Source organism: Solanum tuberosum, unplaced genomic scaffold (assembly GCF_000226075.1).
Source record: "Solanum tuberosum cultivar DM 1-3 516 R44 unplaced genomic scaffold, SolTub_3.0 scf00110, whole genome shotgun sequence".
In the NCBI taxonomy this organism is placed as follows: Eukaryota; Viridiplantae; Streptophyta; class Magnoliopsida; order Solanales; family Solanaceae; genus Solanum; species Solanum tuberosum.
In genome coordinates, this window is record NW_006239037.1 from 589,572 (window position 1) to 614,716 (window position 25,145).

At 31.3% G+C, this 25,145-nt stretch overlaps 3 protein-coding genes across 9 annotated transcripts; 1 reads left to right on the forward strand and 2 right to left on the reverse strand.

Moving 5' to 3' along the window:
* Nucleotides 1-3,042: 3,042 nt before the first annotated feature.
* LOC102592129 (uncharacterized) lies at nucleotides 3,043-5,729 on the forward strand. The gene is made up of 3 exons (XM_006349631.2): nucleotides 3,043-3,251; nucleotides 3,394-5,279; nucleotides 5,399-5,729. The coding sequence occupies exon 2, from the start codon at nucleotides 3,438-3,440 to the stop codon at nucleotides 4,248-4,250; it is 813 nt and encodes a 270-aa protein (XP_006349693.1). The 5' UTR covers nucleotides 3,043-3,251; nucleotides 3,394-3,437; the 3' UTR covers nucleotides 4,251-5,279; nucleotides 5,399-5,729.
* Nucleotides 5,730-9,157: 3,428 nt separating this feature from the next.
* LOC107061014 (uncharacterized) lies at nucleotides 9,158-9,733 on the reverse strand. The gene has a single exon (XM_015309673.1). The coding sequence runs from the start codon at nucleotides 9,731-9,733 to the stop codon at nucleotides 9,158-9,160; it is 576 nt and encodes a 191-aa protein (XP_015165159.1).
* A 6,013-nt stretch (nucleotides 9,734-15,746) lies between these two features.
* On the reverse strand, nucleotides 15,747-22,304 carry LOC102592465 (F-box/kelch-repeat protein SKIP30). 7 transcript variants are annotated; one of them, XM_015309691.1, is made up of 5 exons: nucleotides 22,044-22,304; nucleotides 21,261-21,308; nucleotides 18,574-18,676; nucleotides 18,457-18,497; nucleotides 15,747-17,275 (listed from the first exon to the last, which is right to left on the reverse strand). In XM_015309691.1, exon 5 carries the CDS (start codon nucleotides 17,204-17,206, stop codon nucleotides 16,169-16,171), a length of 1,038 nt encoding a protein of 345 aa, XP_015165177.1. In that variant the 5' UTR covers nucleotides 17,207-17,275; nucleotides 18,457-18,497; nucleotides 18,574-18,676; nucleotides 21,261-21,308; nucleotides 22,044-22,304; the 3' UTR covers nucleotides 15,747-16,168. The 7 variants fall into 7 exon arrangements, with proteins under 7 accessions (XP_015165177.1, XP_006349696.1, XP_015165178.1 ...); XM_006349634.2 differs by lacking the exon at nucleotides 21,261-21,308 and having other exon boundaries at nucleotides 18,578-18,676; XM_015309692.1 differs by lacking the exon at nucleotides 21,261-21,308 and having other exon boundaries at nucleotides 18,437-18,497; nucleotides 18,578-18,676.
* Between the last annotated feature and the right edge of the window lie 2,841 nt (nucleotides 22,305-25,145).

Here is a 25,145-nt window from a genome sequence, read left to right on the forward strand (position 1 = left end):
CACCCAACCCCAATTAATTTATTAATATTGAGATAAGTTATCCATTCTAACATGTTAACACTACATCATTCCAAACATCTGAAATTACTAAGTTATAACAACTTGTTGTGTTAAGAATGTCCAAAATATGTAATTGAATTATTATGTGTATCATTTTACTTGTATACACGGTATTTTTTTCGACGAATTGGACACCCTGACAACCATGTAGCTAGGCCATTGATTTTAGATGGTGGAATAAGAAATCGTTTAATGTAAAGTATAATATATAATAATTTATAGATAAATACATGATTATTTTATCTTGCGTTTGATTGGGTGTATTAGCTTAAGTAAACCTTAGATTATTTATCTCATCATTTATGTTATAGTGATGGAATAACTTATCACGAGATAATCATTTCATAAACAATTTGTTTCCGACCAAACAATTCTTACAACAACAACATACTTAATGCAAACGACCCTTAATAGTATCAAAATGAAAATAGCTCTAAGGTTAAGTAAACCTTTATGTTTTACTAAATAAGGTGAATATACTTTTATAAACAAAAAAATTTCTTCTTAAAAATTATGCTATACATATTATTATTAACATGACAAACTAAATAATCAAAATAACTATTTCTTAAAACATAGTTAATTCACCATAACTAATCTAAGGATTGTCTTCAAAATTGTGTAATCAAAGCTTTGGATCAAATTGAAGGAGTATTTAGGTATTTGATTAAAGTTAAAGTGAAGATTTTTTTGACATACAAATGTCTCAAATTGGTTGGCATAATAAACTTTTTAAGGCATGAAAGAAAAGAAGCCCAACTCACAAAGCAAGACTCCACCTACTTTTCCCTAATCAACCGACAAATATGCATGTAACAAACCCCCACACACCTTTTTTTTCTCTTTCATGTTTATCTGTCCACAACTCATTGCCCCATTTTATCGGCCACTTGTAAGGCTCTATGCACCAACCCCATTCTTCCTCTTGCCTTGTCATTGTCACCCCCGCATAACGGGCTCTTCCTCAACTTGTTCACAACTCATGGCCCCATTTAGCTCAATTATGTCATTTTAGTTAATAAATAATACTCCTAACATAAATATGTTGTTTTTCAAACGAAAATAACAAAATGAGTCAAACTTTTGACTGATGATATAGATAAACTTTTTCTTAAAATTTAATGACATATTTTAATCTTTTACCTAAAAATTACAGTAAATGCATTAAAGAAAAGTATAGAGAGAGACTGATATGCTTAAACTTCTAATTGACGTAGAAATGAACTGAAATGACTTCTTATTTATAGAAGAATAGAATCTGCTTATAGGAAGTTGATTACAAAGCTGCTTGTAACTTGTTTATAGGAACCTGCTTATAGACGTAATAAATAGACATCTCTAATTAAGTGTAACACTTCCCCTTAGATGTTTATTAGTAATAGATAACGTGTCTCGTTAAAATCTTACTAGGAAAACAATTAGTGAGAAAAGTGAAGGAAAATGAGCATATGTATCTAGTAATACGCATTTGCTAGCTCCCTCATTAAAAAACTTACCAGGAAACTGTAATGGAAAATGTCTTGATTGAGAAAAAATAGTATATCACGTATTTTACTCTCCCGATGAAGACAACGAATTAGTTGTCCAAGTTTCTGCATCCCAGTTCTATATACCATCTTTTAATGAGTTAAAGTTGGTCAAGATTTGGTGAATAAATCTGTTGGATTATCATTTGAATGGATTTGTTGGACATCAATATTACCTTTCTTCTAGAAATCATGATTGAAGAATTTTTTTCCAGATAAATATCCAATTAATTTTACACCATCACGTATTTGAAATATTGAATAAAAACCTCTAGTTTAGCATTAATTTTAGTTGAACTACCTCTTGTCATTTTGGCCAAGCACGTCTTTGTTTAAATTCTTCAATAGATAGAGGTTTAAAATTCTTACTATCTTGCCTAACGTTAAGTGCAACATTACATTTGATGCACCATTTACATAGCCGTGTGCTTTTGCTCAGTGCCATTTTTTTTTCACGTCGATAATATATATATATATATATATATATATATTAATTCATGATTTTCATCATATTTTTTACATTATTGGGTGCTAAAGAGTATTATTTGGTGCAAGACGACTAATACAATTTGAATTTCTTCGTCAATCACAGTCATGATCACGATCAAAGTCATAATATTTTTCACACTTAGATTGATAAAAGAATATCTCATTACTTTAGGCCATGACCTGTTTCACGCTTAGAAAACTAAAAAAATTAAATTTGCCTTTGATCAATCTTCTCATTTATTATATAAATTATATATTGCTTGTCAAAAATATAATTATATTGAGGGATAAATGTGCATCGTATGAAAACATTGAATAGTGAAATTCATTAATATGTATGAACACAGTGAACAGAAAATTACATTGACAGATCAAAAGTACCACTTAATTATGTGAATACGTTGTTGCACTCATTATCTTTGTGCTTCAAATGGTCAAATGTTTTAATTATTTTTCCATTTTAAGCCTTCAATGCATCATATATGAGATTAAGAAAAGTTATAAAAAGTAAAAAAATTATTTCCATTTAATATTTTTGTAAATTCAATTAAGAATTATAAAAATATTATCACGAGATACAAATTAATCAATAAAATATCAAGTTGATGTTAACATTTCGTAAAATTATAATTTAATAGACAATTATTCTATAATTATACTAATTAGGAATAATAAATATTTAACAAAATAGTTATGGTGCGCACCAATTGTTCAGAGACCATACTAATAATAATAATTAAGAATAATTCAAAGTTGGTGAACTAATTCAATCATGAAATGAATAGTTGAACTACCAATGAATATTATTATTTTATCATAGCGATTAAATTGGAATATATATATAAATGTAAATATAAAGGTAATGGCATTTTGTTATTTAACTTATCCTTGGAGGGTAATTCTGTAATAGTAGGACCGGACGTGTGATGCAAATTTAAATAGGGCTGATAGGTATTTGGAATCCGCAGATTCTATTAACGTTTCAAAAAGATCAGTGGCTGAAGTTCCAATGGAGTTGTGATATACGAAGAGCAGCACAAGCTCCCATACCAAATTTAGTACTACTGACCAATTATAAAGAGTAAATATAGAAGATTAGGGTTTTGAGATAAGATAAATCTCTAACAAAATTGCACTGGGGAGAATCTGGTTCTTCAATTTTCTGGGATTTATCAGGTAAATCCTGTGTTTTAGTTTTGTTGATTACTGAATTTTATGAGCTTTTTCATCATGGGTTTTTGGTTTTAGCTTATGGGTTGATTGTATTTTTCGTGATTGCTTATTAGTTTTTTCGATTTTTGTTGTTTTGTACTGATAGATCTGAAGAAACTGAAGAGTGAAGTGGTAATCGTTGATAAGTGTATGTTCAAGGGAGGATTGTTTGGATTTACTGAACTGTTGTTTGATGTGGTTTTGGAGAAGATAAGATCTGTGATTTGTAAAACCCAAAACGGACTCTTTTTGTACTTGCTTGATAGATCTTCAGTTTTTTGGGAGTTGAATCAGTTATTGTTTAATTTAGAAATGGAGACACTAGTTGTTGTTTCTCAGCATAAGAATCACTACTATGATAGAACTAGGGGTCAAGCTCCTATTCGATTTGGATCCTTTGGGTCACCTCCTTCTGTAGGGTTCAAAGAGATAAATTGCCGGAATTTTGAATCTGGTGTCGGTATACTTCCTACCCCGTTAAAGGCCTGCTCCACACCAGTCACTAAAAAGGGCTATTCATCCTCGTTTTGTTCCAAAACACCATCACCCCCATCATCAATCCAGGGTAAATCTCACTCTGAACTTCAAAAGAGGTCGAAAAAATCAGCCCATAGTAGTGCAGTTTCAATACCTATTGACATCAAACTGGGTGATGATTCAGGAAAGGAGGGGTCTTTGAATGATGAATTTGCTTATTCTGAACTTTGGGCTGGTCCAGCTTACTCAAACTCACCTCCACCTAGTTCTTTGCCAATCCCCAAATTTTCTGTTAAGCCTAAAAGGACGGTTTCCCTTGAACTGCCTACTACTTCACCCTTTGGCATTGATTTGCTTCCCTTTGCTAAATCTGCACCTGCATCCCCGACCCGGGAGCGCAGCCCATCTCCAGGAGTTTTATCTGACTGTACTGACTCTGCGACACAGACTCTCCGTCGCATTCTCAATCTTGAAATTATGGACTGAGTGTTGCTTGGGGAGGGGCTAGTAAAGAATAAATAAGGCAGTTATCTAGTTTGCAAGTATCTTTTTAGTAGATTGTATATAGGTTAATAAATCAGTCTTTAGCTTGATTGGTGATAGTTGGTTAGGTTTGTTGTGGTGGAGAGCAGCTTTGGTTCAACGGTCGAAGGGCTACAATAGTTGTTACAGTGGGCTGGTTAAACAATTGTGGGTAGATCAACATTTCAGGGTTGATTTGAAGTTGATTAGTCTTATGTGCAGACGTGGTTAAATTTAGTAGTCGTACAACAACATGGAGTTATGTTCTAGTGGAGGTCAATGGACAGAAGAAACTATTGCAGTATTCGGTATAATGGCAGTTCTTTGCTGAGTCCGCAGTATTGGTTGCTCAATGATCTTTGATGCTCTTGCTGATCATCACATTACCTGTGATGTTAAATTCTCGGTTCTTGATTATACTCTTCTTAATAGGTTGTTTTCCTTTTTCTCTCTTCATAGTCAGTTAGCTTCTGTGTTTGTCAAACATATTGTACATATACTAGAGCTCTGATTAGATTAGGTGGACAGCTATCTTTCAGACTTTTGTTTTATACACTGACCAAATTCTTGGCCCTCTGCTCTTGAATTTAGGATCCTTCTTTGCAATTTAATATCAAATCCTCTACTGTATAGAGTATTAGGTACCCCTTACTCCTTACAAACTTGATGCCTGAATTGGCTGGTCAGTGTTCATTTCATCTGTGTTCTTGTTTTTTGTTTTTCGTTAAACCTTGAATAGGATTTAACTCATACTTTCCTCCTCTCAAAGTTGTTTTCCCCTTCACCATTTTCTGTTTTTTTGGAATGAAAATTGGTAAAGTGGGACGTAAAAGTTAGTTATATCCTTTTCTACTCCTGCTCCTAGGTAAGTTGCCTACTGAGCATTCCTCCTATGGGTCTAATTAGTTCTCCTTAGTGGTTGTTCCTCTCGTTTCTCTGCTAAAAGTTTCATTTGCCTCTGGAGATCGTTGATCATACCTGGCTGTTGACAAGGTAAGCCATTTCTCTTTTATAAAGGGACTGTCGTGTTCTTTTTTAGAATGATCTTCAGTTCTGTATCTTACTCTTGCTGTGTCTCTTATAAATTGTGTTTGCTGTTTTATTGTCTACAGGATCTTGTTTGGAGTCTGAAGAAGATTGTTGAAGAGGCTGTTCTCCATGTTTTCCAGTTGGTAGCGTTATGTCTCATTTCGTTGTGTCTTTAGTAGGGATTTTCTCGTATTACTTGCAAAACTCGTATTACTATGCCATGGTTATCTTATGTTTTGATCTGTGTTTTAAGTCTACTTTTGCGTTTGTATGAAGGACCAATGTTAGCCTTGGTAATATAGACAGTGGTAGTTGCTTTTGTTATTGGCTTTCCCAGATTGTACCTTTTCAGGGTGTAGTTTATGCTATGTTTTTTTCAATTGAATTGAAAATGTTATCTTTGATTTTGGGAAAGGACAGAAGATAGATTAGATTGCAATTTAGCATTTCATAAGTTCACTATCTGGAAGCTCATTTAATGATTGTGACGGAACTGTTACTGTCTGACATACTGCTACATATTAGCATTTCCCACTTTGCCTGGTTTCTTAATTCAACTAACCACCTTTGTCATCACCACTGTTGTCAACTACCATTATTGTCGTCTACCACCAATCATCACAATCACCTCTATTGCTAACTACTACTGTCAGCTGCTACTGCATACTGTATTTTTTATCGTTCGTTACAATTATATCCATTGTTAGCTGTCGTAACCTCTACCACCACTGTCTACCACTACTACTGTCAATTTCTACTTTCAACAAACTCTGTCATCATATCTAGCACCGCTGCCAACTACTACCACACATTCTTCGATCACTGCCACTGCCACTACCATTAGTATGGCTAATCTGTACTATCAATCACCCCCTCATCATAACTAGTACTGCCGCCAACTACCATAAACACATTAATCAACCACCACACATTCTTCAGCCATACCCATCAACACTATCAACTACCAACATCAATCAACTTCACCATTATAACTATGACATCCATTACCAATTACCATTATTATGACAGTCACCACGACACTAAGCACCTCCGTCGTCACAATAATCATCATCATTACTAGCCACTAAGAATAACTATTACCATTACCACTATCACTACTACTAATATTTTTATTTTATTAATTTCTTTAAAAAATTTAATTAATTTTTATTTAAATTAAAACCTGGTCGGGATCTTTTTCTGTGAATTGACATCTGAAATGACGTTAATTAATTAATTAAAATTTTGTTTTTTGGGTTAAAAGAAGCAGCGTGATTTGATGTGAGAGAAATGGATTAGAATAATTATTCCTAATGATCAATGGACACGTCAAAAAGATGAAAAATCCAAAAAGATATTGTCATACATCATCTATCACCTAACTATTTTTTTTCTTTAATAGGAGAGTAGATATAATGTATTCTTTTCTACCTTATCCAAAATCTTCAATCTCATTGTTGACCAGGTTTATTGGATAATTTTCTTTTTATAGTTTATCTAAGTAAAAAAAAAAAAGATGTGTGACTTGATGAAAGTAATAATCACAAATAATAATGAATATATGAAGAGTAGTATTGAAATGTTCTAAGAGTGCTCAATTTAGAAATTTTGCCAAAGTTCATAGAGGAAGAAAATAGTGAAAAAATCATAGCAACTAAAAAAGAAAGTAGTGCAAGCCTATAAGAAAGGAATAAGAGGAATAAAATAGTGCAATATTGAAACTCAATAAACAATAGATAATGATAGATATCAAAAGAAAGAAATACAATAATAATACGCCTAGTACAACAACAAACACCAACAAGCCTAACTAGACCAGCAGCCAGACCAAGAATGAATGTGTAATGATGGTGATTCCACACAAAGTGGGATTGTATATTAACTCAGTCTCCGACGAAGAAGGGCCCTAGAAAAGCAAGACAACACTCCACTATTTACTGACTTTCTACCCTAGTACGCGCCTTTCACACGTTCCTATCTTAGGTCATGTCCTCTGCAACATGCATCTTCTGAACATGAGAGTTCTTGACTGACCAACACTCCGTCACATACAACAAAGTCGGTCTAACTACCACTGTATAGAACTTACCTTTTAAGTTTTGGTGGTAAATTTTTATCACACAAGACTCCGAATTCAAGTCTCCACTTCATTCACGCCACATCAATATGATGTGTGATTTATCATCATCGATATCCCCACTTTCCTTGATTATAGATCCAAGTTACTTGAAACTATCTCTCGTAGGAATATATCTTGTGTTAAGCCTCACTTATACGCCTTCCTCATGCATCTAATCGCTGAATTTGCACCCTAAATACTTTGTTTTGGTCCTGCTTAATCCGAACCCTTGAGATTTCAGAATTTTTCTCCACACCTCCAACCAGGCATTAACTTTGTTGCGTGTCTCATTAATCAATACTATGCTATCCTCCAATAACATACATCAAGGCACCTTATCTTGAATGGACCGTATCAATTCATTCATCACCAAGACAAATGAGAGCAGGTTAAGAGCTGATCCCTGGTGCAACCACTGAAAAGTAGTTCGAGTCTCCTCACACCATTGTAACCCATGTTTTATCTTTATAATACATATTTTTTATCGTCCTAATGTAAGCCACCTATACATTTTTAGCCTTTAAACATCTCTAGAGGACTTTCCTCGGGACTTTGTTGTAGGTTTCTTTTTAAGTTCAATAAACACCATATGTAAGTCCTTATTCCTTATTCGATATTTTTTCACTAATCAATTGTTGGGTATTGTTTATCCTGAATTTCTTACCATAAATAGTCTTTCCTTTTAGAAAAATGTTTAGGATTGTCTAGTCCTTTTCTTGTAGCAACAAGCCAGGAGTAATTAAAACAAAATAATAGAGAGTCACCATTTCAATTCGTTCACGACTACAATCAATATTTTAGATAAGATGCCAAAGTTCTATCTCCTCGAGTTAAAAATAAATATGGAAAAGTCTCACTAGTCCAAAAATCATCATTCAAATTAAAGGAAATTTCTCTTTAACTTGATCACATTACATTTTTTTTTACTTTCTCCCTTTTAATTTATTTATTTGATTTTAATTTGATACAGAGTTTTAAAAAATAAAGAAATATTTAAAATTTTGTGATCTTAAATTAAAAATATATAAAATATATTAAAATGTTCTTTTATTCTTATGATTTTAAATATGCTATATAAAAAGTTAGAATTAAGAAATTATTAAAAAATATTCTTTTGAAAATAAATTAAAAAGAAAAGTAATACAAACGAGTTGAAACAAAAAGCATAATTTAGAGTGCTACTACAATAAAAACAACAATCAAATGAGAGGCAGATACAGAGTTGTGATACAAATGAATCTAGTATTTTTCACACAAACCCTAAAATAGTGTATATAAATCTATTAAAATTACAAATATATAAACCTATAATTTAGAAAATGTAAAAGTCCAAAGAGAGCATATTAACCACGGAAGTTAGATGCGATTTTTTGACCGGAGATCCATGGATCACAGATGATATCTTCCCATGGCCTTCTTCCTTCTCAAAGCTCGGACATCCATCCAATGCATTCTTTTCGATCTCTTGTCTTATGAAAACTTGCAAAGCATAGACTAGATAAACCGTATATTTCACACCAATCCAATCTTAACAAAAAAAAAAACTAAGTACATCCTTAACTGCCTTCATAAAACTTTTCAAATTATAAAATTTTATAAACCTTGGATAAATTATACACAACCAGTTAAAGAAGAGAAATTGGTATTCTAACATTGCCTGTACATGTACCATTTGTTTTGGGCTCTTCAACATCAGCTCCACATGAGTGACAAATCTTGATTATCATGAACAATCAGACAACTTCCCCAAAACAGAGCAACTTTCAACAACACAATTATCAAATATATGAGTTTTTTTGGGATTAGGACCATGAGTAATCACACATGTATAGTCCTCTAAACTCTCCATTTCCCTCAAACTCAATCCACCCTTTGATGAATCTTTATCTTCTTTAACATTCCCAAATGCCAACACATGAGAATCCTTAGTCTTGATACCAAAATCTTTAAGCTCTGTTCCAAACACAACCATTTTGCTAGTACTGTTAATATTCTCTTCATTCTCAATAGGGTCTAGCAGAGCAATTAGTTTAATACCTTCTAAAGTTGATGAACTCTTTTTGTCTTCATAATTTGCATATGATGAGTTTCTGTCATATCCAAAAGGGTTGCCAAGATTGAAGATTTGTTTGCTATCAAGAATGGATTTTGGGCTAATTTCAGAGTCAACAAGAACATCAGATAAGCTTCTGGTTAGAAAACCATTGAAGAATCTTGGAGAAGAAAAGGACTTGTTATCAGCCATGGAACTCTGTTTGCTGCTCACTGCTCTTCTTGAATGGTTCCTCAGCATCACCATTAACATTTGGTATATATAACAATTTTTTTTCTCAGAAAGAAGAGGAGTTTAATAGTAGAAGATGAATAAGCTAAAGATTATCATATGGTGAAAGTGCGAATAATAATAATAATTGAGTGAAAAAAAAGATGAGAGTTCAATGATTTATTTGAAGTAGGATATAGAGTAGGGACTTGATCTATTTGCCATTTTTAGGAAAGAAGTAAAGAAGCTCTTTTACGCATCTTTACGAATGGTTCGGAGCGAGATATAAGGTATAATCATCGTAAAAACAAAATGTAGGATTATTTTGTTCTGTATTTGATAGGAGTAATTAGATAATCCTGAAATTATTTATTTTACTATTTATACTAATGGAATAATTTATTGAAAAATAATTAATCTGGGTAACTTTTTCCTTACCAAACAACCCCTTATAATTTTAATGGTCATCTAAGTTTTGTCCCTCACTCCTCATTGAAATTGAAACGAAAGCGAAGGGACATCAAATTAAATTGAAGAAACTTATTGAATCTCTTAGTTTTAAATTTAAATTAAAAATATATTAATATATTTTTAATTTTATGATCGAAAATTTGAAACTAAAAAATTATTAAAAAAAGTATAATCATTTTAAAGCAAATTAGGAAAAAAAGGATAAATAAATTGAAATAAATAAAATAATAATTTTTTCTAATTCTCAAAGTAGCTTTCTCAAAAACAGAATTCCTAACTTCTTGTTCACGTTGTATTCATTGTTCCTCCTTTTTAATTAAAGTGAATTATTAATATATTTTTATTTAGGAAAACTTACATAAATTTCATTAATTTAGGAGTTGATTAGTTAGATACATTCTAGTTTGCAATATCAAGAATTTTATTAGATTTTGGGTGTTCAAATATGTTCAGATACATGTATCTTGGGATATATAAAGTCAAAATTAAGTGTAATTTGTTTAAGATACTCTGTATTCAAGTGGATTCACATGTATTTGTGATATATAACAATTCTCCTTTACAATGCCAGATACATGTGAATCACACAAAATACATATATATACATGTATTTAGTGTGTACCTAGTGTGATTCACATATAGCTACATGACTAATTCACTCTTCTCCCTCCCATCTCATTTGCTTTTCTCCCTATTTTAATGTACATGGTTGTAAAAATACATATATCTAGATGTATCTTCCTCAATATGTGATATAAATTAAACTCTTAATTAGTGATAAGATATATATTATTTTGAAAGTATAAATAATAATAATACTCCCTCTGTCTCATTTTATGTGGCATTTTCGTTTTTCGAGACTCAAACAGTTTAAGTTTGACCGAAAATTTGCGCATGAAATTTTCAATTTTTTTAAATGAAATTTATATATTTGTAAACTATGTAAAAGTAATAATTATATATCACAATAATTGATAATCTAAAATATTTAAAAGATCTATAAAAAACTTTCTATCAAAAATAGATTTGTTTGAATTTCCAAATGCAAAATCTGTCACATAAAATGAGACGAAGAAAATAGTATATATGATAGTGAAATATGTATAATTGCACAAACACATCAACCATTTCATAACACAGGAATTTTGTTACGTACTATTTATTTATAAGTTAAATTATAATATTTCAAACTTATCGGCTATTTATTATCAAATGATTAAAACAGACTTTATATATTTCAAATAATACAGAGATAGTTCTGACCATTTTCTCCAAAAATTAAAATGATGATAATGCAAATGTATTTTTGGTCTTGGTTAGACCCCACAATTGAATTGTTAATCTTTCACACTTCGTTCAACATCTCTTGAGTGCACGCACTTTGGAGACGAATTTATTGGGAGTCACTCACAAGAAAACGTCCGTTATTATTAGTAGAAATTACGTGTGAAGATACTTGAATGCTCTTAAATATATTTAATTATGTTGATTTTATGTATGGTTTTAAATGGTTGAACAAAACAGTTCATACTTTAATTAGATTTTTCATTTCTTTGCTCAAGGAGATTTCATTAGAGAAATTTGCTGTGACAGTCTAGCTTAAGATAAGAAGTCCCATATCGATAAAATACAGGAGAAATATTGGGTATATAAATAAGCAGACTTTACCTACTAGCGATGCGTTTTAAAGTCGTGTAGACCTAAATATAAACGGACATTATTACTAGCGGGCTGGATAGTTACAAATGGTATCAGAATGACTCCGGTGTGATGTTAAATGTTTTGCTTTGGTGATTTTTTTTCTTCCGATATTTTAAAATTTAAAGATCAAACCAATAATGTTCTTGAGGAAAATAACAACCAATACTCAACTTAGCCCCTCGTACTACAAATAAAAGTTGTTTAATGTACATTTACAATTCAATTCATAAATGAATTCCTTTGCTTCTAAAAAAACCGAAACTAGAACATACTATAAAACATCAGCTTGCAATTAATTCACTTAATTAGGAGAAAAATAAGAAATCAAACAACTTAAAATCAAATTAATTAACCACCTCCATTGCAAAGAAGAAGAAGAAAAAAAACATGTACAGAAGATTAGGTTGATAATTACAGTGTAACATCAATATGTATAGTTTTTTTTTCTAATAAAATTATCCTAAGTTAATAACCAAAAATTAAGGATGAAAGGAAAAATCTAAAAAATTCAAATGGTTTTGCACATATTTGTGATTTACAACAAATCTCTCTTGTCACTTTTCTATATATATGGTATCCCAGATACATGCGAATCACACTAGATGCATTTATCTGATGTGATTCGCATGTATCTGAAATACATTAGGACTCTCGCTCGCCTCTCTTTCTATTTTAGTGTATTTGATAGTAAAAATACATGCATCTAAGTGTATTTTTTTCAATATATAATAAGATAATTCTTAATTAATGATAAGATAGATATTTTTTAAAAAGTATAGATAATAATGAATTATGTCTGATTTATATAATTTTTCCTTCTAATTTTGCGAAGGTGTAGAGACTAGAGCCCACTGCATACATCATTTTGTTCCCACATTATTTCATTAGGTCCACATGATGATGAGTTATTTCTCCTCAAGAAAAAAGTGACCACTGCAACTATTTCAGTTTGGGTTTAAGTACACAAATGATCGACCTTAAACTTAAAATATTTAATATGGGGCTTGTTTAATTATTCTCTTTATCCATTTTTATTTGTCATGTTATGCTTTTCGAAAGTCAATTTGACTAATTTTTAAAATCAAATTAGATTACATTAATTTGATATTTTAAAAAAAAAAATTAGATATTCAAAAACTATATGAAAAGAACTATAAATTGCAATTTTTCACATATCAATATGATGAAAAAATATATCGTAAAATGTTAGTCAAAGTTCTTATAGTTTGACTCTAAAAAAGGAAAATATAACAATTAAAAGTGAATGGATGTAGTAGCATTTAATGGCTAATATATATATATATATACATAGTGTATAAGAAAGAATAATGTTGAATAAAGAGTATTAATAATGCATACATTATTAATGTTTGCTTATTATGCTGAGATTATCTTTTATATAGTATTTGATTTAGTATATTAAAAATAAATCATGTTACATAACTTCTATATAAAAATATATTTACAAATATACCCATCATACTCTTTAGTTTTGGAAAATAAAAGATATCTTGAGAGGGCTGGGATGTGAGGGGCAGTTATGCCATTATTAATTAATCTAATGCATGCGTTAAAATCCTCTATATTACTAATATATAAAAAATTCATAATTAGTAATACACATTTCAATACATATGGTTTATGCCACTTGCCAAATTAATAAAGGTTAGGGCATTTTATCCATGGGAGGGAAGCAATCAATTATGCAGAAGTCTCTTTCAAGAAAAGACAAGTCAATTTAGGAGCAAAAATGGGTCAAAAACTCAAAACCATCAAACAAAAAAAAGGAAGGAGGGTTCCACATTTTTTATGTCACTTAACAAACAACTTGAGGGTTCACAACACTATTCAACCATTATATTCATGTCACTTACTATTCAATGTGGGGATTCACATTATTATCCAACCATTAATTTCTTTTATTTGTAATTATGATGCCTGGTTCCTTTTTTGTCTTCTGAGAAGGATAGGTCATGCATTGCTAACTCACAAATATCTCAAGTACACAAACTTCATTTTAACCATAATCACCACCACACTAATCAAGAACAAATATATGTATTTTACTTATTAACTATGTTACTTAATTAAGGCAAAAAGTTAGACACCAAGTTAAATAATGGAAAAATTACTCCTCCGTCCACTTTTAATTGTCATAGTTTCCTTTTTTAGAGTAAAACTATAAGAATTTTGACTAATATTTTACAATATATTTTTCCATCATATTGAAATACAAAAAAATGCAATTTATAGTACTTTTCGTATAGTTTTTGAATATCTAAATTTTTCGATTAAAATATTAAATTAATATAATTTGATTTAACTTTGAAAATTAGTCAAATTGACGTTCAAAAAGCGCAACATGACAAATAAAAGTGGACGAAGAGTCGGAGGGAGTAGAAAGTAAGACAAGCATATAATATATATTTATTATACATGATTATAGTTGAAAAGAATTATAATTCACAACTATAATTAGGGATTTATAACAATTTTCTCTCTTCTTTCTCTCTCTCACACACATTTCTCCTCTTTCTGCCCTCTCTCGTTTATATCTCTCCTCTCTCTGTCCTCCCTCGCTAGCCTTTCTCTGCCCTCTCACTTCACGTCCTCTTTTCTCCCTTAATACAAATACAAATAGTAACAACTAATGATACAAATACAAATGTTAACATCAATGATACAAATACAAATAACAATTGTCAATTATACAAATTCTTTTAAGCGATACAAAATACAAATACACATGACAACAAATAAATACACATGACAACAATCAATAATACAAAATGCAAACACACAAGACAACAATACAAATACACATGACAACATATGCATACAAATGCAATTTATTACGAAATACAATATTGATATAATTGTATTTTTTGATATAAATTGCATTTCGTTAATACACTTAAACTTGATACAATATTATATTGATATAATTGTATTTCCTGATACATATACATACTAGTTATATATATAATATATACAATTATCCATAAACAAATATAATTCACTTCTCTTCTCTCTCAGCCCCCTCACCTCTCTCCCCTCTAAAATCTATCGATGAAAATTAAATATATATTGCTTCAAAAAATTACATATTCCCTTGAAATAAAACACACTTTCTAAAAGGATAATACACTCTCTTTCTAAGCAATTAAGTATTTTTTATTTTTTCATTTAAAAAAATTAAATTAATTTAATCAAATTTTAATATAATTTTTTTCCAGATAAATAAGACTGTGACGCCTAAAGGTGCACTGTTTGAGCACGAGGACTTCACGTGAAGGACAGGCGCTGAGTTTTTGTTTTAACACAAAGCTCATAAAATAGACTATTTTTTGTCTTCACATCACAAATCACAATCCATTTATCAAAATTTGTTTAGATCAAAATGATTTCGGATTGTGCTTTTTCCTAGAATTATCAATGAGTGGTAATGTGCTTGTTACTACTAATATTCAAGTAAATAATGTTTGAATTAAAGAGGACTAATTGCATGTTTAAAAATGTTGTATTAATTTTTTAATGTTTTTCTTTATTTTATTAAGAGAATTTGATCAAGCTGGCCCTAACTTATTTTGGTTCGATAATTGTGTGAAGGTAGGAACTTAGGGAAAATGGAGATAAAAGAGAAATGAAGAGGAGCCGGGTCAATTGAAAAAGGCAAGCCAAGAGATTTATAGTTTCTTCTCTACATACCATCATGTAACACAGAATCCCAATTTACCTATTCATGGTTAGATGTCAAAGCAATTCACTTGCAAACTTGAATAGTGCTTGGTAGATTAACCAAGTACAATGAGAATTACTATATATAACATGGCTTTAGAATCTCAATTGCCCATCTTGTGGCTAAACTATGATTTGGTTTATCCTAAGACATGGATATTTCTTGATTTGACAAAAAGAAAAAGACCAAAAAGATTAAGGTTCACTTTGTTGACAACTTGACAATAGACAAACATGGCCACTGCTAATAGAAAAGAATCAAGCAGGGGCAACAACAAACTAATTTATCTTCCATACAGCAACACAAGAAGATAACAAAAACTCTGAGAAAAGACACCCCCTTGATGCAAATACGCGTATTTTTCATGTTAAAATCGCCAACATTCAAGGTATGGACAGAGGTTTACTAAAAAAAACCAGCAGCATTGAGCAAAAAGGGTTATATATACTATGCAAGGAAGCTGAACATGTCATCCCTTGCACCCTGCAGGAACAACTTAACCCTTTTTGAAGTAGTTATCCAACGAAAACTGCAATGGAATTCGATCCGTTATACAAGACCTATATTCTCATTAGCGTGCAGCCAAGGACCGTTCCTCTACACCTTGTCATTGGAGCAACTTGACGCCACACTTGCCTCTCATTTCCGAGTGTCAGGACATCAACATCAGACAGCAATTTAATGTCCCAATTCCAGCGCTCGGGTCCAATAACCCCTCCAACAATATAGATATCATCTCCCAGACCTATCATTGCAAACCCAATTCTTCTACGGAACTCTGATGCTGAAACTACCATCTTCCTTGTTTCTCTTTCCTGCCTGTATATGAGCCAATGACTCAATACATAAAGCTCTCCCCTAACAACAGCCATGGGACCTTGGAGCCAACCGTACTCGTGCACAGTCCAACCCTGCTTCACATTTTCCAAAACCTGAACAGTTGACAAACCTTTGTGCAATACATGAACTTTACCACCAATAACCACTCCTGAGCAGGCAGAGTTGTGTGTGTGATGAAGATCAGGGATCGGATCCCAAACATTCTTCTCGGGATCATAGATTTCTGCTTTACATATTGATTTTCTGCAGTTAGTGAAACCCCCTGCAACAACTATCTTCCCATCAAACACACAACAAGAGAACATGGCTCGAGGCACAATCATAGACGCACAGAGACTCCATTCTCGGGTGACTGGGTCATATGACCAGACCTCATCCGTGGCAAAACTTCCATCTTGGTCACCAGTCAATGGATCCACAGCATCACTACCACCACCAAGAACAAAGAGTTTTCCTGCAGTAGATACCACACCGAAGTGTGCAAGATGTCTGATGTTTGACGGAAGAACAGGGAGAGTAATCCAAAGATCACGCATAGGATCATAAAGCTGCCATAAATTATCAGGATCAAAGGCGCAGACACATAAAAATTCTTCCGATGAATTGACCTCCCGTCTTGCCTTAAATAGTTCACCACTTCGAATAGCAGCTTGCCAGGAATGGGAAACAAGTTCTAACTTGGGATGAAGATAAAATGGAACCCGTGCAAGACACCTGAGAGCAACAGCATCAGGAAGCCCTTCAATGAGTACAGACATTACTATCAAGCTTGCATCTACCCCAATAATACTGAACTGACTGATAAATCTTGTTGTTTGAAAGTCAACCTGAAAAACTTGACAAATTAATGTAGAGATCCAGAACAAACATCATAACTAACCCTTATATCTGCTAGAATAACGAGCAGCATATAACAGGATGATTTCAACTTCTTTGTATTGAATATGCGAAATGCCAAATATCTTAGTCCACTGATCCCATGATCAGAGCTCTGTCTGCATTCTAAATGCCCTTACATCCCAATCTTCATGCATAATGGACATGTAGAAAAAAGACAAAAGGTCACCTCTCTCCAGACAATAGAAAGGAGAGAAAAAAAGGACCTTTTGTAGCAAGAACTAACATGTTTATCAAATGAACTTATGTCCCTTCCATTAGTGATCCAATTTTTTGATATCCTCATTAAACACTATAAGCTTATTGGAAGTGCTAATACATGGAAATGACGCAACAATCTTTCTATTTCATTTGGAAAAGTTGAATTAAAAGACCACCCAACAGGATAACTAGAAGATTTCCCCCTACAATTTCAATACGCCTCATAAGATCCCTATCACCAGGGAATAGTAAGTCACACTAGCTTAGATAATGATGAACCAAAGACCTGGAAAGCATTTCCATTGCAGAGCCACCATATTAGTCAAATATTATCAGTTTTTCTACAGGGCAAATATTATATGTTCTATATCAATGACCTCCACAACATTTTCAAAGAGAAGAATCTTGCAAGCAGAGAACTTAAGAAGGTACTGTATCAAGTACTTGATGTGTCTTAACTAATTCTCCTGATTTTGTCCAAACAATATAGTCCTACACAAAGTAGCTACATTTCTCAATGCATAAAATATATACTATGCAATAAAGATGCCCATCCTACAAAAGCATACAACTGTATTTTAGAGAAACTTACAAGCAGCTAGATAAACATATCCTGTGCCAACCTGATCTCTCAAAATGATGTGGAACCTAGAGATATCATGTAAATCTACAAACTCTCGCTGTATCTCATCCAGAGTGGAGATAGCACTAGTAGTTCCTTAGAAAAGGGTGAAAGAGGCAGGAAGATTCAAGCAAAACTAGGGAACAACCATAGAAAAAGGGGGAGAACAGTTGAAGTGGAACAATATGGCTACCACAATCCTAAAGTAATAATTTATTCCATTTGTCTTTCGTCAATATGTTCAGTTTGAAAGCAGCTAGAACGTTACCAATCACTGTAGTTAAGTACCTGGGCAAAACGATGCCCTGTGATATCTTCTCAGCTACTTTCTGAATAAATCGAAATAAAAATGTTAAGCAGAAACAAGAAAGAAAATCCAGCAATTAACTCAGGCTGTGACATCACCTACAGATGTGAACACTCTCCCTCTTGCTTCTATTTGATTTCACTTCTCTGTATACAGGAAGTGCAGTACCATGCAAATTAATCCTCCACGAAATTCACCAACCTGGATTATCATTTGGGGAGATTAAGCAAACAAACATACAATGAAGATATTAAGTGTAGGAGGATGTGAAAGAAGTATAAAGATGTCCTATTAAAGCTGAAATGACATAAAATTGTAGTTGTATTTGACTTGATTGCTTTCCCTTCAAAGAAAGAATTCACCCATTTGGGACAGACCAGATTGGAATGTTGGCCAAAGAATTGGACGGAAGGATTTTATTTTTCAATAGTACACCTATCTACTTAGAGATTCCCCCTGCTAGTGGAGAAATGTAAGACAGAGAAACTGACAGCAAGAAAGAAAGAGATCACCAAGACATGGAGAATAAAATTAACTCAAGTATAAAAACAACACCAGGTTTTTGGTTCTTATAATGGTGGAACCAAGTCTGTCCCACTGTTACAGCCCCCAATGGCTGGCCTAACAGCTGAGTCATCAGTGTAATAACCTTGGAAAGCAGGGATTTCGGTAGTGGTGACATTAGGTGGATTCTTCCTTTCTAACCCTTGGTGCAGAGTTAACTTATACTTATATTGGTGGGAGGTAGCACAAAACTTGTGAATTAGTCGCGGTGCGTGCAAGCTTGGGCTAAAGTCTAAACACTACAGTAATAAAACAAAAAGAATTCTCTTTACATTATTACAAGGGGCATTTACCCCAACCCTAATATAAAACAAGGAACCAAAGAAGCATTGAGGGAATTTATCCATTTCTACTAATAAAAGAGCATTATAAGTGGCTAAAGAGTATTACAGTAGACCTTTACCTCCCTAAACCACCGAAAATTTAAATGAGAGAGATTTAGGCCTTAAATAGTTCCACGGAAATTAAGCGTGAGATACTCAGGTCAAAAGTCATGTTATATACAATATTAAAAGTAGTGATTGATAATTCAAATTTTATCTTATGACAACAAAAATCCTCAACCTTACCATTTTGGGACTTAATGTTTGTTCTGATTGGAAGAAGGAAAAGGGTAGGTACAGATAAAGCAAATAGAGCACAGCAGAAAGTGGAATGACAAATATAAGAGAACAAGAACAGATAAAAAGAATGCAAAGAGCTCATTTTAAATCCACAAAAGCAAAGTAAAAAATGATTGGCGATGGTAACCTTGAGGAATAAGCACAAAAGGAACTTATCACAAGCATATGGGGCAATCTGGTGGTACAGTGAAACAAATTCTCTCTGTGGATCAAGCTTCAGCCATTGGTCAGAGAATACTTAAGAACTGACCAGCAAACAAAAGGATTTGATGCTTGACTGCCTAAAAGCAAGAAATCTTGCTACGGATAAAAGTGCCCAATGAAATCCAGAGTAGACACTTTCTCAAAAAAAAAAAAATCCAGAGTAGACACTAACAGTAGTTTAAATTACAACTAGGAGGTAAAAGGACAGAAGATTAATAAATGGCTTGCGCTACTGATGATATAGGCAGTACGAGCTGTTTCCTTCCACAATCACTTTCAGGATTATGCAATTTATATTGCACAAACATCGGCATTTCAAAGCCAAGCAGATTGGAAAATCAACTTAGTTTGCAAGCAAAAACTAAAATAAGATTCCCGGTTATAAAACAGAAGATATTAATATTAAAGAACAATAACAAGCTTGATCTTAATTTAACTCATATCTTGAGACCCTACTCATGAATTTCACTTATGTGAGGGTCTTATCGTCAATCCTAATTCCTAAGTCTGAAACAGAGGGGAGGCTGCCGGTAGGTTAATAGGCAATGTAAAGATAGCAAAAGAATGATAATTGGAGAAATGTGAATGGTGAGGTGGATGTGACCATACAATATGATAAACGATTACATCCGTTAGAATGTGCAAGTAGCACAAATAAAAGGATGAATTTAGAGGAGATCGCTTGAAATGATTTGGTCATGTTATAGACTTCCAAATGCACCTATTTATAGGCGCCACTATGATAACTGAATGTGTCAAAAGGGCGAGGTAGATGTAAAACCACATGGAGAGAATCTAAAAAATTGACAATATTTCATACTTCCTCCATTTCATTTTATATTTCTTAGTTTGATTGTTTGACTAGGTACGAAGTCTACATTTTTTTGAGAATGGTGACATTGAATACGAAGTTTAAGACATAAAGAGAACTTTTGAATCTTGCGGTCATAAAGTAAAGGGGTATATAACATACCAAAAATATCTTTCAAATTTTGTAATCTTAAACATGTCAAGTCATTCTTAAAAGGGAGTGTCATTGTCATTAAGGTAAAATGAGATGTTAAAAATAAAGCTTACAATATATAGAAAAGTGGCATTTTTTGAAACAAAATAAAAAGGGAAGTATGACATATAAATTGATACGAAGTTAGTAAGAAGAACACACACACAAAAAAAGAAGAAGAATCTATTATGCCAATACCCACTAATAGGCTGTCATTGTACACTTACATTATGTTCAGTGTTGTACCCTTTTACTTTGGTTAAGGTTTTGAATGTTGGCATACAAATAATTGTGAGATTTGGATAAACACTAGTTGCATTTGTCTCACTAAAAATTTGAGCACTTACATGAAAATAAGCCCAAACGAAATGGCAAAGATCATTTAGCCAACCTTAACTAGTTTAGAATTGAGGCATAGTTGTTGATGTTGTCTTGAGACCTGCAGCTAAGTTCTTTAGCCGCAATAGTAGAGTAGTACCATATAGCCCCATACTTGTTGCGCCAATATAGTAATTGAACATAAATCTCATACCATGATGAGAAAAGTCTTCCAAGTGTCTACATTGTTAAGTTGCTATGACTATAGATGTGTTTGTTCATTTCGAAGTGGAAATCAAAATCCAATTCTTTCACCAATCCAGTTAAACATCTTTTATAAACTATATTTTTCAAAAGAGTGATTTTATTAAAGTATACTAAAAAGACACTAAGATGCAAAAGATTTAATACACGGTTGAATCTATAGATTAACAACAAAGAACTGAAGATCAAATTGATTCCTCCATCATAAACAAGTATGAACTATCATAATAAAAAGCAGAAAAGGTAAATAGAAACACTCTACACACACAAAAACAGCCAAATCTTAACAAGACAAATCAAATGATGGCAGCTGAAAAAGTACATAAACATAATCACCCAATTATAACCCAAATCCCTAACATAAAGAAACAAGTATAAAACAGCAAAAACAAAAAGTTGGGTGTTTCAAGAATTGGGAAAATGGGCAATCTTGAAAAAGAATAATAAAACAGTAAAAAGCTAAACTTGGGTGATTCAAGAATTGGGGAATCTTGAAACTCTTGTACAAATTCCAAGAATTAAGTGATAAGCAAACCCGATTCCCAACTGATTAAGATGAAATTGAAAATGGATAATCAATATATATATATACCTTAACCCGAAAACCCTGCAGCCTTCAACAAGTAGAGCTGAAACAAGATATGCAGGATGCCCCTTTTTTGGTGTAATTACAAATGAGGAAGGAATAATCAAAATACCAGATTTACCATAAACAATTTGACAAGTGATTTAGAAGAGAGTGTTTTTGGAAAGTAAGTAACATGCGTTTACCCTACCAAATTAAATTAAAACAACAAAGAATAGATTAGGCATCTTCTATTCCATTTCGTTCGGTTTTCTAATTTCTATTCTGTCATCCAAAGGATAGTTTCGTTTCTACTTGTCCAACCATGGTACAAGAACTAGTACTCTTTCCGTAGTTTCAATTTACGTGACATATTTTACTGTTTTTTGGAAAAAAAATTTGATATATTTTTTAATTTTGTTATTTAAATCTAATATACTCCTCGTTCTAAAAATGCTCATATATATCTCATATTGTTACATAAATAAGTCACGTATATTTCTATTGTTACACAAATGATCTACATATATCAGCGCTAAACGATAGTTGAAGGGTATGTCAATATAAACTAATATTTTTTTGTCCAAGTATGGGACAAAAAGAACACGTATTTTTGACAAATATTTAATAATATTATCAAGTTTTTTTTTTTTAAATCTATTTAGGTGTATTCTTTTATTTAAAAATTTATGTATTTTAAGAATATTTTTAAAACATTGCAAACTATTCTCATATTTCTTAAATTTCATGTCTAATCAAACTACATCACATAAAATGTGTAGGAGAGAGGGAATATTATATCAAGTTCTCATTCTGTCATAGATCATGAAGTTGAAACTTGAAAATGTAAGTTATTATTAAAATTGTAATTTTTGAATTTTAAACAAAGTGTAAGTTATTATTAAAATTGTAATTTTTGAATTTTAAACAAAGTGTAAGTTATTATTAAAATTGTAATTTTTGAATTTTTTTGTTTAAAAAAAAATCAAAGTTTTTGTGAATGGAAGTCGGGAACTTGAGAATTAGATTTTTAAATTTTGATTAAATTTCATGACTAAACTGATATTTAAAGATAAAATTTTAAAATTCCTTCCAAAATTTATGACTAAAACGAAAACCAAATCAAAGTTTTTGTGAATGGAAGTCGGGAACTTGAGAATTAGATTTTTAAATTTTGATTAAATTTCATGACTAAACTGATATTTAAAGATAAAATTTTAAAATTCCTTCCAAAATTTATGACTAAAACGAAAACCAAATCAAAGTTTTTGTGAATGGAAGTCGGGAACTTGAGAATTAGATTTTTAAATTTTGATTAAATTTCATGACTAAACTGATATTTAAAGATAAAATTTTAAAATTCCTTCCAAAATTTATGACTAAAACGAAAACCAACTACATAAAAATTATTAACTAAATATAATTAACTCAAAAATAAAATAGGAATTTATACATTTTGCACCGCAAAAATTGTTGTGGCTTGCCGCATCAAATTTTACTTTAACACCTCAAATTGCTCATTTCGTTAATAAACAACTAGTGAACTTATCAGTATTTCGCGCGGTTAAAAAAATATGATAAGATATCGATAATTTTTTCAAATATAATATAAATAGAAGAGATATTTATAATATGTACATCTATATTATATATGCATCCAGATGTATAATTGATTTTATAAAGATAAACGTTTGATTAGTAGTCCCATGACTCCAAACAATGTCATAAGTTGTTTGTTTGAACCTAAAACAAAATTTATAAACTTACCACAGTAAAAAAAATCGTATAATATATAAAACAAAAATAAATTATGGATAGAACATACGATAAATAATAAATAATGTACATTATTATTATGATCTTAATTATTTAAAAAATTGAAGAAAAAATTATGAAATCAATGTACAATTTTCCTAACTCTTGTCAATATTCATTCTCACAAGCTGATCATCATTCAATAGCCTTCATTTTACTATTCAAGTCAAACTAAAACATGAATATAAGAATTACGTATCAAAAATCTAATAACTTGAGAGATTTATAATGTAATCATTTCTACCATGTTTTACCATGTCTTTATTTATAGAACTACAATATGAATACCGAAATAATATAATGACTATTAATTGTTATATGGGTTATGATAATAAAAAAAATATTTGAGTAATGTAAATAAAGATCATCAAGTTTTAAATTATTAAAGTATTAATGAATGGTTAAATTGACATATTTATTATTTTACAATAATAATAGAGAAATAAGAAAAATTGTAAAAATAATAATAAAATATTAATAAGTAAATAAAATTCTAGAGCAAATCCTTAAATATTTAGAATGTTCGACAAAAATAATAGAAAGAAAGGCTAATGAAATATTTTAATTAATTAAAAATTTAGCTTTTCCAGAAATTGAAAAAATTACTATGAAGTATCATACCTTCTGAAGTATGACAAGTCAAGTATAAGGTGTTCACCCCTTTAATTTAGTTGTCCATTAATGATCGCCTAAACGTGTTGAACATTATTAAAAAAAAAAAAAACTCATCAAATCATTAATACTATTCAAAGCAACCTAAATATATATTACTATTCAAAGCAATCTAAATATATATTATAAATAAAAACTCATCAAATCATTAATACTATTCAAAGCAACCTAAATATATATTACTATTCAAAGCAATCTAAATATATATTATAAAAATACTATTTGCTTCTACATAAAAATAAAACTATGACACACTTTGAAAATAAATAATAAGTAAAAAGAAAAAAGTAAAAAGATAAATTTTCTAGTCACTCAACATACCTCATCAGGTGGTCGGGAAGAAAACTTTGTAGTCATTTCATTGGATCTTTGCAATTCTCATGAATTTATAGGCGTAATTCTTAGTTGTCCTCATGACTTTTCATTACCTCACACCTCTCTATTATTAGTAACTGTTGTTTGTTGGTTTTCATTTTATAGCTTTTAATTATTTTAATTGCAATCATTACTATTATTACTAACATTTAACTCTTATTTTTTAATTCAATTGTTACAATTTCCCAGCAGGAAAGAACAGAACATAAGATGTAAGAAAAGTCTAAAAGTTTTGGAAAATGTATAATTTAAAATTTGAGCATTTAA